This window comes from Panthera pardus, unplaced genomic scaffold (assembly GCF_024362965.1).
Source record: "Panthera pardus isolate Hobbes unplaced genomic scaffold, ASM2436296v1 HiC_scaffold_13, whole genome shotgun sequence".
Lineage (NCBI taxonomy): Eukaryota > Metazoa > Chordata > Mammalia > Carnivora > Felidae > Panthera > Panthera pardus.
In genome coordinates this window covers 165,602,640-165,621,874 of record NW_026526688.1, presented here as the reverse complement: position 1 = coordinate 165,621,874, position 19,235 = coordinate 165,602,640, and the positions used below count along the sequence as shown (strand labels likewise).

Genomic DNA, 19,235 nt, shown 5'->3' with positions numbered 1-19,235 from the left:
GCATCAGAATAAAAATGACATGTAGATACATTTGATCTCCCTAAAGGGATTGATTAAAATCAATCAAAACCACATACGTGAGGTTTTTATTACACCACATCAGATATCATGGGCCCTGTAACTTTTCTTCAGGTCCATATCACCCACGAGTAATTTTCCTGACCATGAAAACTTGGCAAAACTACAATCGAGACAACAGTATCGGTCACGCAGGGAATTAGAGGTGAGTGAAAACTAGGAATATTCACGAATGAGGGAAGACTTCAAAAGTGAAATATCATGTCCAAAACAATACTGTGGCCAATTTAAAAAAAGTATATTTATGTACAGAAAAAAGTTCTTAAAGCGAAAAACAATTTCAAAGATATTCATGTTTATTGTTTTAAATTTAAATAGAAAAAAATGCATTAGATACAATGTTTGCATTTTAATGATCCCAGAGTTTAGCTCCAACATATTTATCTTAAAATATAAGTATCTATGATCAAATTTTATAGAAATTTAAATGCTTATTCTTTTAAATACTCATCCTCTAGTGGAAAATCAAAACCTGAATTATTCCAGAATATTACGCTCACATATCAATTTTGTTTTAACAAGCAAAGGAGGTTTATTACCATGAATAGTTAAGTTTAGCTTTGAGAAGCAAGAGAAGTTTGCTTTAAGGTCATTAAAAATCATTTCCGGGGCATCTGGGTGGCTCAGCCAGTTGGGCCTCCAACTTCAGCTCAGGTCATGATCTCACAGTTTGCGAGTTCAAGCCCTGTGTTGGGCTCTGCGCTGACAGCTCAGAGCCTGGAGCCTGGTTTGGATTCTGTGTCTCCCTCTCTCTCTGCCCCTTCCCTGCTCATGCTCTGGCTCTCTCTTTCTCAAAAATAAACATTAAAAAAAAATAATTTCCTAATGAATTATTTTAAAATACAAAGCCAATATTTCCCTCTTTTTAAAACAAATGTGTAAAAACCTGGGGATTAAAGAGTATACATATCATGATGAAAAAAATAAATAAAATGATAAAAAAACAAATTTGCAAAAATAAAATCATAATGACTATGTAATACTCTTACATAAAATAAAATCATAAATTTCACGGGTCAAATGTGATTTCTATAAGCTCAAAAAGTGTGTACTTTGTAAGAAAACTGTCTTCCCATGTAATCAAAACACCTGTACCTCTTGACAAATTTTAAACTGTTTAAACTATCGCACTTTATTATTTGCTATTCTGATTGAGCAAGAATAATGAAGCTCAAAGGGTAACAAATTTAGTTTTCATGATGATAAAATATGCATTATTATTTTTCTATACTCCCAGAATGAGGAATACTTTTAATTGTGCAACTACACAATTTAAAATTATTCAAAGAGCAAGCAGATAAGATTTTTTTTCCTGTTTGTGCAACACTACAATTGAAAAACCAAACAGAGTATTTTTTTCTTCTTCAGTTCTCAACATTTTTAACATAACATTGTTAAGGATCTTTCATCATTAAAGAATAAACAAGAGGACAATTTAACCTCCTGTTTACTATGTCCATTCAATGTCTTATAGCATCAAGTATGACTTTACCTGAAGACTAGATTTTGGATTCATTTTCCAATAAAACTCCCTGAAAGTTATAAAACTCTATCTCATCAACCAACAATAACTTTACATATCTAGAAATATGAAAGTTCTGATTGATTGTATATTTGAACTAGAAAACGGTATACATAATCAGTAAAATGAAAACATACATGTTCCACTTTATGAGCACACATCCGCATGGATGGAATACCGCATACTGCTCACAAATACAACAGAGTAAAAGAGAATATGTCAGTCAAAGGTTAACTGCAATAATATTTATTTCTTACTATTATAATTTCCTTTCCTTCCCTTAAAGGGAAGTGTTTTCTATTGACTGTGTTATCACAGATTTAATCCAGGTTTCTTATCTGATTCCAGTGACACCTGATATATACAAAAGGGGAAAACCACATAGCTCTGGTTGTCAGCCAAAAAATATCAGTAAAAGACACTCTGGTCAACCCTGGCCTAATGGAAATATAAATGATAGATGATGATTCAGTTTAAGATGGTGAAATAAAAGCATTTATAATTTACTGCTCTCCAGTGAAATACTTCCAAAAATAACATAAATAATAAAAAAAAATGAAAAAAAAAGAAAATGAAACCACATGCGTAATTATAAGTAATTGGCAACAAATTATGATAAATAGCTTTCAAGCAGGGACATATTTTGCACTAACAGGAGAAAAGACATTCACTGGCACATATCTTGGATAGAATGTAGATTACACAAAGTGTCATAGTTCTGAGACATTCTTCAAAGACTGTTTGAAGCCTCCGTGAGATGGAAAGTGGACAGGCAAGAGAAAAACAAAATCTGTCTTCAGAGAATTCCAATTATATATCTCCAAATGGTGGAATATGGGGATAAGGAAAAAAATGCTGACAGACTACATTTGATAGTTGTGAAACAGCCTGCTGGATAATCCAGACGACTAGCATTTAAGTGTGAGATGGGAGGGAGAGGAGACAATCACTAGAGGGCTAACAACACAGAGAAAGTAAAACTGAGGGAGTTTTACATTGTGAGCCACGTGGAGCACCGAATGTCAAAAATAGAGAAAAATATGGTCGCTGGGCAGAAACTAAAACAGATTTGGGGAGGTGGGCTTGAAACCTGAAACTTAAATAGCTACTGTGGGCTGCTCTGATTCATTCTCCCACCACTGCCCACATAGAGTTCAGTAAATAGCTGGCTTCATTCAGTGATTAATAGAAAGAAATCAGCCTGAAACATAGGCAAAGGAAGCAAAAGCGCAATGAAAAAGCAAAGGAAGTTCATACCAGAGGACATTTTTTTTTTTCAGGAAACAGAGGAAAAGTTTATATAAGCACTTATTTATAGTCTCAAATAAATTATAGGCATGATCCCATTAATATTAGAGTGAAAAGCTCAAAGAAAAGATACACTTTAATAGATTGTAAAAGTAGTAGAAAGAAATGAAAAAATGAAATGGCACAGACCAAGAAAGCAATGGAAAAAATAAAACCATTATGAAGTTAAAAATTACATAAGAGGTCACAAAATAGAACAAACACAACTGAATACTCACTTGGGTTAGGGTTGACAAAAGTTGACAACAAATTTAAAAATTCAAAATTGATTATAAAGAATATTATAAATAGTTATACAGGCAAAAGAGATTTAACACAATTAGCATTTGGAAAGAAAAATTACTTAGACACACTATAGGAAAAAAACTTTCCTGAAATAAAGACTGAAATGTGGAATAAAAAGACATGCGTTGCTTGATTCAACACTAAGTTTCAACAAACTCTCCAGTTTTACCCTAGTTTTTTCCATCTTATATTTAGATAACATAAATTGAATGGTTTTTAAATTATTTAACAACTTTCACATGTGAAATATTTGACTCCTAAATTTATGAAATTCTGTCTTTTGATCACTCTATTCTTTTATACAAACACGTATCTCTACAGAAGTAGCTGGCATGATATTCATGAAATATTAACACTTTCTTGGTGGTGGAAATGTTGAGACTGTACATTTCTGCAATGCCTGCCTGCACTTTTAACAATTATGTATCATTTCCACAAATGACAATGAAGTCATTGGGATTTAAAAAAAGAAATGAAATGCAAAGATGAACTGAGAGAGAAAAGAAAAATGAGACTTCTCAATTCTTGTACTATTGCCAGATTCATGGCCCTTCTTTCCACAGCTCGTACAGCAATCAAGTGATTTCTCTAAAATAGAAGCCTGGCATATTCATTTTCATCTTATTATACTGCAAGATTTTCAATAAATTGCCACTAATCCAGGATCAAACCCGATCTGTTTAATTTACACAAAACTCTCTAATCCAGTCCCAACAGGTCTTTCCTACATGAACATCTTTCACTTCCCTTAACTCACCTTCTTCCTACTACCTGGAACCACTTGTGGTAAGAGTTCCTCATGTTTCAGGTGGTGGGAAAAAATGTGCTGTTTGTTTGTTTGTTTGTTTGTTTGTTTGTAGAAGTAGGCAAAAGGGCTGGAACTCCAAATTTCTCCACACAATTCAGTTCAATATCATCTCTGTGAAGCCTTCCCTGCCATCACTCTTTTTTCCACACTATAAACCAAGTTAAAAAATTATGTGCATCCTTTTCCACCCTCTGTATCAGCACCATGCTGCACAATAGTAAAGCCTGATGCAAAAGAAAAAAATATTAATACTGATCCTATATTTACTTAAAATTTGGGTATTTTGTTAATCATAGGTTTTTGCATCAAGTTTGATTTTTTTAAATACTCTTTCAAAACATCATTTATCCTGATTACTGATTTCTATATATTTTTTGTTTCAGGTGAGGGCTCACGCATATCACCCTAGTTTTAGCCCTCCTCTATACTACTGAAGCACTTACTACAATCCATAGCTACTCATCTACACATCTATTATCACTACCAGACTGGGACCACATAAAAGGAAAGGAACCAGTTTCATTTCTCTATGTATATCTAAAAATTAGCACAGCCCCTAAAATGGAGCAGGAACCCATTTAGCAAAGATGAATAACAACCCAGAAAAGAGAAATGACCGATTTGTTTTTAGTTTTTAAGAGTAAAATCTTCCACAGAGAAAAAAATATCTAATCTAAATGGAGAGGGGTTTGTTTGTTTTGTTTTTGTTCTTTTTTTAAGGTCAGGGAACTGTAGTTTAATTCAAGTCATGAACTTGGAGTAATTAAGCAGTGAAACCAAATCAGTTTCTCTTCCCCCATAAACATCTATTTGTGGCACAAAGTATTGAGTGTACCTATTCTAATATATTGAGTGTAATCCATTCTAAGAATATGCCTGTATTTAGTGTACTATGAGAAGCAGAAAATATTAAAATTAGAAGAAAGCTTAGATATTATTTAATCCTCCCATTCTCTTATACATAAGGAATCAAGCCTAGCAAGGTTAAGTGACTCGTTTAAAACCACAATAGAGTCAGAATTTGAAATTAGGTCATCCATTTCTCCACCCGGTGTTTTTTCACTGGAGGTTTTTTTCACAAATCTAGAAGAGGGGACCATTGGAAAATGGGAGAGTGGGGAGTGGGGATTTTTTTCTGGGTCAGGCAGAATTGACCAGTTCATGGGTAAAATAAGTCACAAGCAAATATCATACTTACTGCTTGAACCATGGTCACTGCTAAGGTGATGTGGTTGAAAAATGACCTTTCAAAGTTAATTCCAGCTCCTTGCTGTAGTCTTTGTCACTGGCTTCTCTATGATTCATTTCCATCGGTAAGAGAGTGACTCTACTTTCTGCCTACTCTAATTCAAGGTTTGTGGGGTCCAATTTAAAATATACACTGTTCAAATACTCTGTATATTAACAAGGGCAAGTCATTTTTAGCTGCAGATTAATCATATAAATATATTATTATACCTAGTCATGCCTGGAGTAAATTGGAAGTAATTATGTAGGAGTTAGTAACCAACTTGGAGTTGAAAGCTAGAAAATAGATACTGGTTCTGAATAAGAAAATTCTGAATTTCATCTTTAAAAGATAGAGCCATACAAAGTCACCATTCTGAGCCAGAATTTTTCACAAATTACCAAGACTCTGAGCTCTCCTAATGACTCTTGCAAGATTTGCTCAGGGTGAAAAGTGACTGGTCCTTCATAAAAGTGTTTTGTTTAATGTAGCTATGAGTTATTAGAGAGATAGGAATGATGACCAAAATAAAATATTTAGCTATGACTTAATTTGATGAAATGCAGTTAGGGAAAATAAAATATGCATTATTATTATTGTTATTGTTATGAACATTGTGTACAAATGAAATAATCCCTTTTTGTACTAATCATTAGACTTCCTTTCTGATCAATTTATTCTTCAAGTTAACAATTAAGAATCCTTGGTTAGGGGTGCCTGGGTGGCTCAGTCGGTGAAGCGTCCAACTTCAGCTCGGGTCATGATCTGACAGCTTGGGCTCTGTGCTGACAGCTTGGAACCTGGACCCTGCTTTGGATTCTGTGTCTTCTTCTTTCTCTTCCCCTCCCCTGCTCCTTCTCTGTCTCTCAAAAATAAGTAAACATTAAAAAATTAAAAAAAAAAAGTAATCCTTGGTTAATTTTGCCCTTTCTCTTTGTTGGGCCACCTGACTTGCCCTAAAATCTTCTTCACAAACAAAGAAAAAAAACCATAGGCTCACCTGGATCCCTTGTCTACAAATCTAATATCATTGATTTTTATCCCTTTAAAATCTGTAAAATTTATAGAAGAATTTCTTTTTTAAAAAGGAAGCCAATAAGATATTTCTTAAGAATAGGCCAATGAATAAGTAAGGAGTATATTCTTCACTAAAGAAATAAGGTCTTTTCATTGGAATAATAAACAATCAGAGTTTCCAACCACAATTTCAAGAATTGTCCTCAAGGCTAGAAATTTACTTACATTCATAAAATAATTTGTGATAAGCTTTTTTATACAAGTACTCTTCATTAAATATTTACATATGTACAAATTTTATTTGGCCTCATATTACTGGTATCAATTTATAAATGAGGGCTTGGATTGGATGAATTCTAAAGCATCTTTCAGCCTTAAAATTGTTAGTGATTCTAGGATATACCTAGAGTGATAGCAAAAAAAGGTATCCTCAGATATGACTCACAATATTTGGCATTTGCACATTTTACAGTTCTCATATACAATCATTCCAAGGCAATGTAATAACTGAAAGACTAATGTCAATTAATTAATATTTCTTTTCTAAAAATAAGAGATTTTGCTTGGAAAGTGGCCATTTTTATCAAAATGTTCCCCCAAACATCCAGAATACATTCATTCACACAACCTAGATCAGGAAAAAAAGAAGAATAGAAGAAAAATCTGGAAGCAACAAAACAAAAAACTAGACCTAGATTTAGTGTCATAAGACAGCTGCAAGAATTTAATTAAGTTGTTAAGCCTACCTAATGAAAAAGAAAAGTCAGTACATGAAAATCCTGATAAATTGCATTAACAGAGTCAGCAGAATCCTACCCCTTGGCTATGAGTTTTCTTCTTTACTCCATTCCTCGGCTACTCTTTTAATTTTAAAATACTCACCCTAGTTGTGATACTGTACAAAACCTGCCCCCCCAAAACACTAAACTTCCCAGAAATACAAAACTACAGACACAAAAACTTCCCAGAAGATTAGCATTTCACCAGCCAAAATAGATCTATGTTTGGAAAAGCATCTAAAAGGCCTTGTATTGAGTTCCTAATTGTGATGATTCTGATCAAATTCTATCCTACTATTCTGATCAAATTTGAGACAGATAATTTATAGGATCTTACAGTGCCCAGATTTTTATTCTCTGGTAGGCAGTGCTTCTTACTTAGAGAACCATCTGTACACATTTTCATATATTTTGAAGTCAATTGCTAAGGTTGTGCTAACGTGTTACCCTCTATCGGTATAGGAGAAACAGATGTTTTCAATATGTTGTCAGACTCTAAATAAATTTCTTCCATTAAAGAATGCAATGTTCTCTGCTAGTTTATGGTTCGTTAGCATGCATTGACTGTTCTACTATTCAAGTAATATCATAGGTTAAGGTGAAAGAGCTTTCCTAGAGAGACAGTGTCTAGCATAGTGCATGGAACACAGTAGGCTCTGAATAACTATATGTTGAAATAATACATAACTGAATGAACTACTGTCAAAAAGAATTCATACAAGGAGTTAAACTTTGGCTCAAAGCACAGATTTTTCAAGTCAAGTGTTTTAAGTCCTGTTTGACCAACATAAGACAGGGAACATGTCTTCGCTGGCCTTTGTTTTTGTTTTTTGACGCAGCAGAGGTTTCACTCTATTAGTCAGTATTTGTTTTGTTCCATTTTCCTTTTAAAAAATGTTTCATGTAACAGAGAAAGTCCTTTTCTTGCTGATACTAGAAGAATCTCCAAAGGTCACCGCATAGGATATCCAATAAACAATTCTGATTAAGGGCAGCGCCACTGGGAAATTTAGGGTTGTTGGTTGATATTCATAGTGTATATTTAAAAATGTCATAGTCTATTTTCAAATTCCAATGCATAAATATGAACCATGTATCTCTAATAGCCCTATTTCTCTTGTCCCAACTTTCCAGGATGGTCTGTATTTCATCTAATTTGAATGCTGAATTGATTCTATTCAAATCATTTTTCTGAAATGAAAGATGGCTCACTCTCTCTTCACTGAGGGATGGATTAACTTTCCCAATAACTGGCTTGGATTGTTTTTGAATGTAAAAATTACATAGGCTTTTTATTTTAATAAAGAATAATGGTTTATCTTTAAAAACATGTAAAAAGGCATTCTGTATTAAGGTCATCATCTTTTAGGAAACTATTCTAGCAACAAAATTACATTAGACTTTCTGATTTCTCCATAGTGTCCTTAGATAAATAAACAACCCAGTAGACCATGTTAAATGCCCCGAATGTTACTGGAAAGAGAATACGGGCATATTTGTCTATTTTGCTTGTGCCAGACCCAGACGGCGGCGGGGCAGAAGGAGGAGTAGTTGCTGACAACTTCCCAGAAGCCCCTGTGGTATTAACAGTGGTCTTAATTCGCTCCAGTCTTGATCCAAACACACGCTGGGTAGAAGCAGGTCCAGCAGAAGCCTGTTGGGGCACGTCCCCAGTTCTCCCAGGAGTAGAGGGAGGAGCAGAGAGAGGTGCTCTTGCAGCAGATATTGTTTCAGCTGCATTCGCATGGCTGAATGGGTTTGGACTGGAAGCTAAGTAAGACTGCGATGTGCCTTCAGAAGATCCTGGAATAACTGTGGAGGATCTGCTCGAATGGTTTCCCACCTCAGTTCTGTTGCCGACATCAGATTCAGAGTGAACCAAGGCATTTGTTCTTTTTCTCATATTCAGATTGGCATTTGTGTTCTGAAAAGGTATATTAAAAATTACAATGATTATGTCATTCTATGTAAATTAATACAAAATTAAAGGGAACAAATAATTAAAATTAGTTGTTTCTATGATATAAATGTTTACTCATATACGATATCCATTCAGCTTACTGTAAAAGCTTAAAAATACCTAAGAAAAAAAAACATGAATACATTTGAAAGTGAATCAAAAATCTTCTATTTCAAAATATTTCCATTCTTATAAATGGTCAGAAGTTAAATCTATAGAAAGATTTGGCTATTAGAGCTCTAAACTAGAGTTATGCTTGATTTTATTTGAGAAGTTCATGAAGATAGCGATACTACTTTCTTCAGTTTTACTGTAAATGATATTTTGTGATAGGTTGTATGCACTTCAATGAGTTTTATATATGACTGTTTTATAAACAGCAAGAACTGTACTTACTCTTGTGCACAGAAAAACAATAACAACCATATATATGTGCATGACATTCCTTGAAAAAAGGAAACTCCAAAAGCTTAAATTTCCAAATCCCTGAAATTTATTTTCATAATCTTACATGGATGCACACACATCATTATAAAATCTGGAAGGCCTAATGCATTTTATTTTTTCACCACAATAATGAATATACAAAGGAACACTAGTTTTAAACAAAATTTTATATTAGACATATAAACAGCATCACCATATCATTGCATAAATATCTGAATTCAAACTATTTACCAATAAAGAGTATTTAAATCAAAATGGAACTCATCCATTTATTTTCTCATCCCTTTATTTTATGTGTAGAACAAGACTATATTTGAATAAAGATGCATGATAAAGTTTAAAATTAATTCTCCTTATATTCTGACAGGCACGATAAGTAACTGGATAGCCAACTATAGACTGTCCATGCTAATGAAGGAAAATGATTGCTCAAATGATTCCCAAAATAGTCATGTCTGTCTTTAGAATATACCATGAGTTTTTTGCAAAAATGTTTCCTCTTTAATTATGTTTATTCTAAGCTACATTAAGGGTATACTGTAATTACTTTCTATACCTTCTCCTCTTACCATTTTATGAAATAGGTGGTGAGTGAAAAGAGGAGGAAGGAGAGGTGAGAGAGAGACGAAGAAGAGCAGCTCACAGGTGGGTGATTAGAAGGAGACAGCATACAAGAAATGTCACAGATAATATCACATACAATTGACTGAGAGCTCATTTTACGGAGAAATGTTTATTCTACAAATAGAATCCTTTTTCAATACCACACCCATCAAGTAGGTTGAATGTGTTTAATCCATATGTAATATATTTGTGAATTATGACTGCGAATTTGCTAAGTAGAGAAAGAGTAAAAGCCTCACAAAATGTAGAGTCAAAGATCTGAGAGGTTTACAAAGTATTCTTCATGTCAGGCTGGAGTATTCTTCTAAGCAGGTTGCAGTCAAACTCATAAGAAATTGTAGTCTAACACATGACACCTAATTTTGGTGGAGAAAATTGAAACCAAAATCGACATCAACATAAAAGCTAAAGATACCAGGGGAGCCTGAGTGGCTCAGTCGGTTAAGTGTCCACCTCTTAGTTTCGGCTCAGTCACAATCCCATGGTTTCATGAGTTTGAGCCCCTCATGGGGCTCTGTACTGACAGTGCGGAGTCTGCTTGGGATTCTCTCTTTCTCCTCTTTCTCTGCCCCTCCCCTGCTCATGCTGTCTCTGCCTCTCTCAAAAATAAATAAACTTAAAAAAAAAAAAAAGCTGAAGGTATCATTGTTTACCCTGCACTTTTACACTTTTCCTCTACAAAGCACATTGTAAATGTCAATTAATCCTCAGATTTTGAGTCCCTTTTTTTTTTCTTTTTTTTTTTTCTAAATTTTTTTTTCAACGTTTTTTATTTATTTTTGGGACAGAGAGAGACAGAGCATGAACGGGGGAGGGGCAGAGAGAGAGGGAGACACAGAATCGGAAACAGGCTCCAGGCTCCGAGCCATCAGCCCAGAGCCTGACGCGAAGTCCCTTTTTACCTAAAGGAATAATGTTAATTGATTAACATTAACTTTGAAATGTCATACACACAGTGAAGAATATACGGAAGGATAAGTTATATCCACAACATTAAAAGAGCTAACCCTATCATTGACAAGATGCATACCCACACACAATACAATAAAAAATATAACAAAAAGTAAAATATAGTGAAGATCAAACTGTAGTAAAATGCTGAATATATTAAGAAGGGAAGGGAAGAGAGTAAGAAAGGATCAATTAAACAAGCAGGAAAGAAACATATTTTTCAAGTATAATCTGATATTTGCATAATGTCTTCTTCCACCAGAAGTTAGGTTGCCCCAAATCTTTAAAAATTCGTATTAATCCAAAAACTAAATTCTAAGAATTAGAGATTTCTACTTCTGGTCAAAATGGAGTAAGAGGGACTGAATTCACTCTCCTGTATAAATGACAAAAAAAAAAAGAAAAGAAAAGAAAAGAAAAAGAAAAAAGAAAAGAAAATCTGGGCAAAATATGTGAAACAATTATTTTTTGAAGACTCTGAGCCTTAGACGACATAGAATCATAATCATCAAGAGAGAAGAAACAAACTTGAAAGTGTTTCCATGCTGTGGTAGAGGAGAGGAGAATCCAGGAGAAATCAGACAGATTCCCTGAACTGAGGAGTTGGAGCTGAAAATCTGGGGAAATCAAGATGGCTAGAATTCACAGGAAAAAGTAACAGAGAAGTGTACATAAATACATACATACATAAGTAAGTAAGTAATAAGAGAGAGATAGAACTCCAAAAATCAGAGAGTACCCATTGACTATTTTGCTAAGCACAGATCAGTTTGAGAGTGAAGTACTACCTGGCCATAAAAAGAATGCCCTAAAAGGATGAGAAGAAAGAACCTGAAACACAAAGCCAGAAATAATGCCTGTTCCCACCAGTCAGACCGCAAAATCTCACCATTCATGGAGCGCTTGGTAGAGTACTAAGAATGACCTTGCCTCAGTAATATGGAATAATTAGCCCCAAACCCACAAAACTCTAGTTCTGCTGAATGAATTTTAAAAGTAATACCTGAAAGAATGAAGTCACTTGTAAGTGACTTAGCTGGGCCCCAGAAGAAAGTGCAAGAACATTTATAGGATTCTGTCTTCTTTCCCTCCAGATCAGTACCTTTCTGGAACTTCCTGAAATCCCAAATGTGAATCATGTTCTGTATCTTTGATTAAATACAAAAACTGCACCAATTTTTCCTCCTTCTCCATAGTCATGCCCCATGTGATATGAATTTCCCATTCCTCCCCCATCAAGAGATGGAGTTTATTTCCCCCAGAGTCTTCCTTATAACTTTTTCTGGCCAACAGTATGTCTCAGAAATGATGGTGTGCCATTTCTGTCTTAGCCTTAAGACTTCTTGCTTCCACTCTCTTTCAAAACACTGTCATCAACACCACTTGTCAACAACAAGCTAGGACTAGACTGCTGAAAAGATCCTTTGGAGCAGAGCCAGTCACCCCAGTGAGGCTAGCCCAGGTCATCCAACAGCTAGATGACCACTAGACACATGAATTTTCCCAGCTGAGAAAGGATGAACTGCCAACCAAGCTTAATAAAGATCAACAGAACTTTTCAATTAACTCACAGGCCTGAGATTAAAAGATAATGTTTACGTATGCCACTGAAATTTTGTACTTATTTTTTATGCAGTATTATTGTGGCACTAGATAACATGCTTAGACCAATTAAATCAAGGGTCCTAATATAAGATATTGCCAAACTCCCAGTGAGGAGAACTTCTCAGACATTCTGGGATAAGTGGAAGGCCAACCTACCCAGAATTCATCAAAGACCATTAGGGGGCCCTGTTGCCTAACTACAGACACCAGCTAAAGGACCAAGATATTTTGCCCTTTATAATCCCATTCTTAAAAAACAACTGTATTTTAAAACTGGGAGAAATTCTAAAATTGCAGTTCCTCATTTTACAGTAGAAGACAGTAGAGCAGAGAGATTATAACTTGCTGGAAGTCATACAGTAAGTGACTTACTGAAGTGTTTTTACCATGTTGTACAGCCCCTCAATAAACAAATGTGGAGGCATTAAAAACTTAATAAACTACACCTATGTATTTGAGTCAGTTAAGTACTTGTAATAGCCAATAACATTGTTAAAAATTTATTCAAGACTTAGGGGTGCCTGGGTGGCTCAGTGGGTTAAGCATCTGACTCTTGGTTTCAGTTCAAGTCATGATCTCACAGTTCCTGGGTTCAAGTCTTTGTCGGGCTCCACGCTGACAGTGCGAAGCCTGCTTGGGATTCTCTCTCTCTCCCTCTCTCTACCCCTCCCTGGCTCTCTCTCTCTCTCTCTCTCTGTCTCTCAAAATAAATAAATGAACTTAAAAAAATACTTATTCAAGACTTGGAAATCAGAAAGGACTACAACATATTCTTTCAATGTCATATGGAGCATTGTTTAATAAGCCCACCCAAGGATTATTAAGCATGTAGGGGAATTTACTTGACTTTGATTTTGCTGTGTAATATTGGATTCAAGTGCAAACACTGTGGACTTTAACTTGTAGACTCCAGTCCAGTAGAAAAGATCACTGTTGCCCGGTAGGATATTAATTACTTCTATATCTAACCTGGTATTTATCCTAGCACTCTTTTTCTTTAAAGTGACTACTTTTAGTCCTTAAAAAGATTTCAAACCAGTTTTACTATTTATGTGGTTCCCTTATTAATTAATGAGTTGGACAAAACTTTGACAGATGTCCATTTCATATTTGTATGAGTTCTATTTTCAATGGTTTAAAAATTATATTCAGACCACATATACTATTATATTCTCATGACATCTACTATAAATATCACAGAAATTAAGCATAGACTTGAAGAATATGCCTAGAAAAAAAGAACTGACCCAAAGCAAAAGAGATAGGATCAGTCTAAAGTGACTGGAAAAAAAGAATCATAAACACAAGTAGACATTTAACTGATACCACCACTCACCAATCTGGTTCTTCACCTACATTCAAACCACCCTGTTCCAGGAGAAGCTAAGAGTACTGTTTTATTCCTCACCCAAGTGTAGGTATTTATCTGAAGGATACAAAAATGCTGATTGGAAGGGGCACATGCACCCCAATGTTTATGTCAACAATAGCCAAATTATGGAAATAGCCCAAATTTCCAGGGACTGGTGAATGGATAAAGAAAATGTGGTATATATATACACAATGGAATACTACTTGGTGATTAAAAAGAATGAAATCTTGCCATTTGCAACAATGTGGATGGAACTAGAGGGTATTAGGCTAAGCAAAATAAGTCAGAGAAAGACAGATATCATAGGATTTCACTCATATGTGGAATTTGAGAAACACAACAGATGAACATAGGGGAAAGGAAGGAAAAATAAGATAAAACCAGAGGGGGAGGCAGACCATAAGAGACTGGAGGGGAGGTGGGGGGGGGGGGTGGGCTAAATGGGTGATGGGCTTTAAGGAGAGCACTTTTTGGGATGCGCACTGGGTGTCATAATGAAGAGATGAATCGCTGGGTTCTACTCCTGAAGCCAAAACTACACAGTTAGTTAGTGTTAACTAACTTGAATTTAAATTAAAAAACAAATAGAAAAAAGAATCAAAGAAGCAAGAGACTTTATGAAAATGGAGGGAGCAGCAGGAAGTGTGCCACTAGGATTACCACTCCAAAACAAAGATCAAATCTTTCTTTTTTTTCTCGGTTTAAAAGTATTAGTGAGCTTTTAGAGTATAAAGACTACCTTATTAATCACTGTAGGCAAATGCACACAGCAGGCACCTACTTCATTTTTTAATAATTTTTATTGAACTGGAGATATTACAGAATCAGGATTCTTTTCGAATTAAAGTAATTGAAGGAAAAGTATCAAAAATGTTCTGACCTCCAGATTATCATTCCATTGCTTACGGAGCAGATTTCTAGACTATAGCAGATACTGCGTAAGGTGCATGTCACCCTGATGCAACCCCAGGTCTGACTAAGAATGCCTAAGGTGTCTCAATATTCATATATCAGAACACACATAAAGGAAAGCAGAATTAGACTCATTTGGGGCTTAAATCTTCGCTTTCTGCCAAGTACCCAAATGATACTCAAGTTATTTTGTACCGATTCTCATGGTCTACTATGTAAAAAGTAGTTGTCATTTTCCATGATGACAAACCACAAAAAGAGTGAGAAGTCAACTGACCTACCTGGCACCGGATTCACCAGGAATACTATTCACACAGTCTTCGAACTTTGGAACAACTAACGTGTCAGAGTGATGTAAGGTTGAGACTTGAGTGGCCTCATCACTGTTCAGTCAGTATTCAGCAGACACACAGTGGTTGCAAACAAGAAAGCACCTAGGCTTCATCTGAATTTTTAAAAATGGTTTAGCTTGAAATCATTTTGTCATTAGTCACAACAGCCCAAAGCAAGGAAACTGGTGGGACAGAGATGCGAGGTAGCAGACTCAAACGTTTCCAACAAATTCAAGCAGCAACAGGCAAACAGGAGCAAATCCAAGCCATTCATCAATCATGACTGTGATCTGACACGATTTCTAGAGAAGTATTATCAACTGCAGAAAGAAAATTCATCTCAATGTATTACTCTAGCAGCAATGAGATAAAGTGACCAAGGCGAGCTTTGCAGAAGACACGCTACATTCATATGGCTCGCTTGAGAAGCTAATGAAGTTTAATAAAATGTAATTTAACCCTTCTAAATTAAAAACAAACAAGGCTAGTAATGAACATGTTTATCTTCCAGAATATCAATGAGTCAAATATTTTTTAAAAAATCCAATAATGGAAAGACATTTATTCCAGGCCATCTGACAGGGCTGCAGGGGTGAGCCACATATCTTATTTAATAAGGAAATAAACAAGTATGGTAGAGAAGCTGAAACTGAACTCCAAGGTAATGATTTACTGAGGACTATCATTAGCGTTTTTAGAAAATGCTGCTGCGTAGAAATGAAAAACATCCCCTCCAAACAAACATGCTAAATATTTCATAAATAGTTCCCAGGGGACTCTATCATACATTGAACAGCAAAATGCAGAAATGAAAATGCTGAGCACTCTATTTATTGTATTTCATTTTCTCCCCATGTTAGCATTTAATTCAATGTTTGTATTTCCATAAGCTATGGAAATACTGCTTTCAATATCAGGCACTGGGATAAAGAAAAAAAAAATTATGTCTTCAATTTGAAATTACCAGAGAACAAGAGCTTAAAGGATTCATTCATTTTCTCTTTACATATTTAGACGTTGAAAGTTTAAAATATTAGGATTTCTCGAAGACATGCAAGGTGGTGGTTACTTTTATTTCCTAGTGATTCCCAGTGCTTCTTCCTATTTGTCAAGATTTGTCTATTAAATATATTGCTCTAGCAGAGGAAATCTCTTTGCCGGAGATTTCACTACTCAGAGCAGAAGTTCTCAGCTTGATCAAGTGGACTTGACCAGAACTGCTAACTGGAATTGCTTCAGAAGGTGCATCCACCAATGCTCCCAACACAACCCTAGAGAGGGTAGAGGGCAAAGGACACTCCACTCATTTTATCCAAATGCAAACACTAACCTGCATGAATTTTTTCTTGCTCGTTAACGAGAAGCAGCATTATAGTCATTCTAAATGTTTATAAGAATAATCTGGGAGCTAGTTAAAAACTCAGATCATATTTGCAGAAAGTCTTATTTGTTCGTTATGTTATTGCCGATCATCAGAGATCAGAAATTGGGAAACACTTGCTAAATAATTAGGACTGTGTGCCTCTGAAATCAGACAGACCTGGACACAAGCACTGAATTTGCCATTTGCTAGCGTTGAGATATCTGGCAAGTTACTTAACCTCTCAAAACCTCAAGATCTTTGCCAACACGGGAGTTATAATGGTACCTTCCTTATAATGAATAAATAAAATAATACATGTAAGGCACTTACAATGTCCAGCACCTAGTAGGCATCAAATGAACATTACATAGAAATAGTCCAGGAGAAGGCAGATAGTGAGATTGTGGTCCCCACAAGAAGGTATATCACACACAAATAAATCACCACAGTAAATGAACTTTTAGAAGATATTATCTGTATTTCTGTAAAAACATGGCCACCATTTCTAGTAACTAGAAAGGTGGGAGAACACTGAAGCAAAGGGCAGTCTGTGGTGTAGGAGAAAGTCATGAAAAGCATGCTGCCGGCTGAAATGAGAAATAAATATGAGGAAATACAAAATGCACTACAAAGTTAAAATACATATTGGACACAGTAAATGTGGAGTATTAACACTATAGTAAATCCCATAATGTATGATGTAAGACAAATATAAAAAGCTCTTCTGGGAAGTAAATGGCAATAGCAAGAATAGCAACAATGGTTAACTTTTGCTGAGTGGTTCTTCTGCAACTGGAGTTCAGCTGACATGCTTTTAACTAATTAGCTACCACAATCATACATCATGCTCCATGCAGGAAAAACTATAGCCACGAGTATTTCAATGTCCAAAAATGATGTGGGGTCCATAAAAGTATTTCTTGTATTATATCAGATCACTGGTCTCTTTCTGGAACTTTCCAAGTATTAGTGAAGTCTGGAAACTAGTGATCAGGGAAACAGCAAAGACTGCTGAACCACTATATTCCAACCTAGAGGAGGATATTCCTACCACACCCACATACACAGAACATTGGCAACCTCGTTTGGCTGGCCCACTTTCTAAATATAATGGAATATTAAAAAGCATTGTATCTGTGGATCTATTGGTCTGGCACCATAGTATCACTCTCTTTCACATCTTATTTTAATTACAGCAGTCAAAAGGACTTTCTTCCACGTTGAAATTGGATGCAGGAAATGGGGCAGCGAAGGCACCAGACTTGGGATACTAGAGGGCAACAAATGCCAAAGAAGGTAAAATAATCAAAATATTAAGAGGTTTTCATCATTACTGTAGACTGAACGGTGACCCCTCAAAATTCGTATGTTGAAGTCCTAACCACCCACTGTGTGGCTGTATTGGAGACTGAATCTTTAACGAAGTGACCAAGGCTGATTCAGGTCCCAAGGGTCAAGCCCTGATCAGTTAACACTGGTATCCTTACAAAAGAAGAAGAGGCACCAGAGAACTCTTTTTCTCTAACAAAAGAGGCTACAACAAGAAGGCAGCCGTCTGCAAGCCAGAAAGAGAGCTCTCACCAAAAACCAAACCTATGGAAACCTTGATCTTGGGTTTTCTAGCCTTTAGAACTATAAGAAAACACATTTCTGCTGTTTAAGCCGATGTTGTTTAAACCTATGTTGTTTTGTTATGATGGCCTAAACAATTATCTAACTTCAATAAAATTCAATTTGAGGCACATATATTTTAAGATTTTTTAAAACAGTGAGTAGTAACTGACCTCATAAGAAAAAAGTAAAACCTAAACAAACTTGCAACTCTCTTTTTAGATATTTTCTTTGTTTCTAGTCTGTTCTCTTCTCTCTTTTACACTGAATATAACTTTCTGAAAATCCCAAATCCTAGATAGAGTCAAGATACAGGACATTCAAAGAAACTGAGATGGCTTTGACAGGAAGGAAGCATTGATTTCTTTGTCATATTCTTAATTTTTCTTGATGAATAAAAATGCTTATATATCTACCACGGATCATCTACAATCTCTTCCTAAACTGTCCTAATTGCCTAGACATAAGATACCTCCATCTTCTCTTCTTTTCAGCTTCTTTTCACTCACATCTGAGGAATTTGGTGGTTAACTGAGGCTTTAAATCTTCTAGTTTGGACTTAGATCCAGATCCTTCTTAAATTAATTATTTATTTATTTATTTATTTATTTATTTAAATTTTTGAGTGATAGAACACAAGCAGGAGAAGGGCAGAGAGAGAGGGAGACACAGAATCCAGGCTCCAGGCTCCCAGCTGTCAGCACAGAGCCCAACGCAGGGCTTGAATCCACGAACTGCGAGATCATGACCTGAGCCAAAGTCAGATGCTTAACCGACTGAGTCACCCAGGCGCCCCAGCTGCAGATCCTTCTTAACTACCCAATACTTCTCCCTAAATATTTTTGCCTCTTTTCATATTATAACTTGAATGTATGACCCTGAAGACCACCTTCTCTCTCTGTGTTGTGGATTTCAGAGCATTTATTTGTTTAAATATTGAAAAAGTGTCATTAATAATATAATTTAGAACCTTTATTTTCCACATTTCCAGATTTCTTTAAACCTTAAAAGTAGAGTTAATTTACATAGATAT

The 19,235-nt window shown here is 35.4% G+C and overlaps 1 protein-coding gene across 1 annotated transcript in view; it reads right to left on the bottom strand.

The window, feature by feature from the left end:
• Positions 1 to 6,942: 6,942 nt before the first annotated feature.
• The window catches only part of GABRA4 (gamma-aminobutyric acid type A receptor subunit alpha4), a 66,638-nt gene continuing 54,345 nt past the window's right edge, over positions 6,943 to 19,235 (bottom strand). Inside the window, exon 9 of the mRNA XM_019412874.2 lies at positions 6,943 to 8,949. Within this exon, the coding sequence (XP_019268419.1) occupies positions 8,416 to 8,949 (534 nt within the window). The 3' untranslated portion in view covers positions 6,943 to 8,415. The remainder of the gene's footprint in view (positions 8,950 to 19,235) is intronic.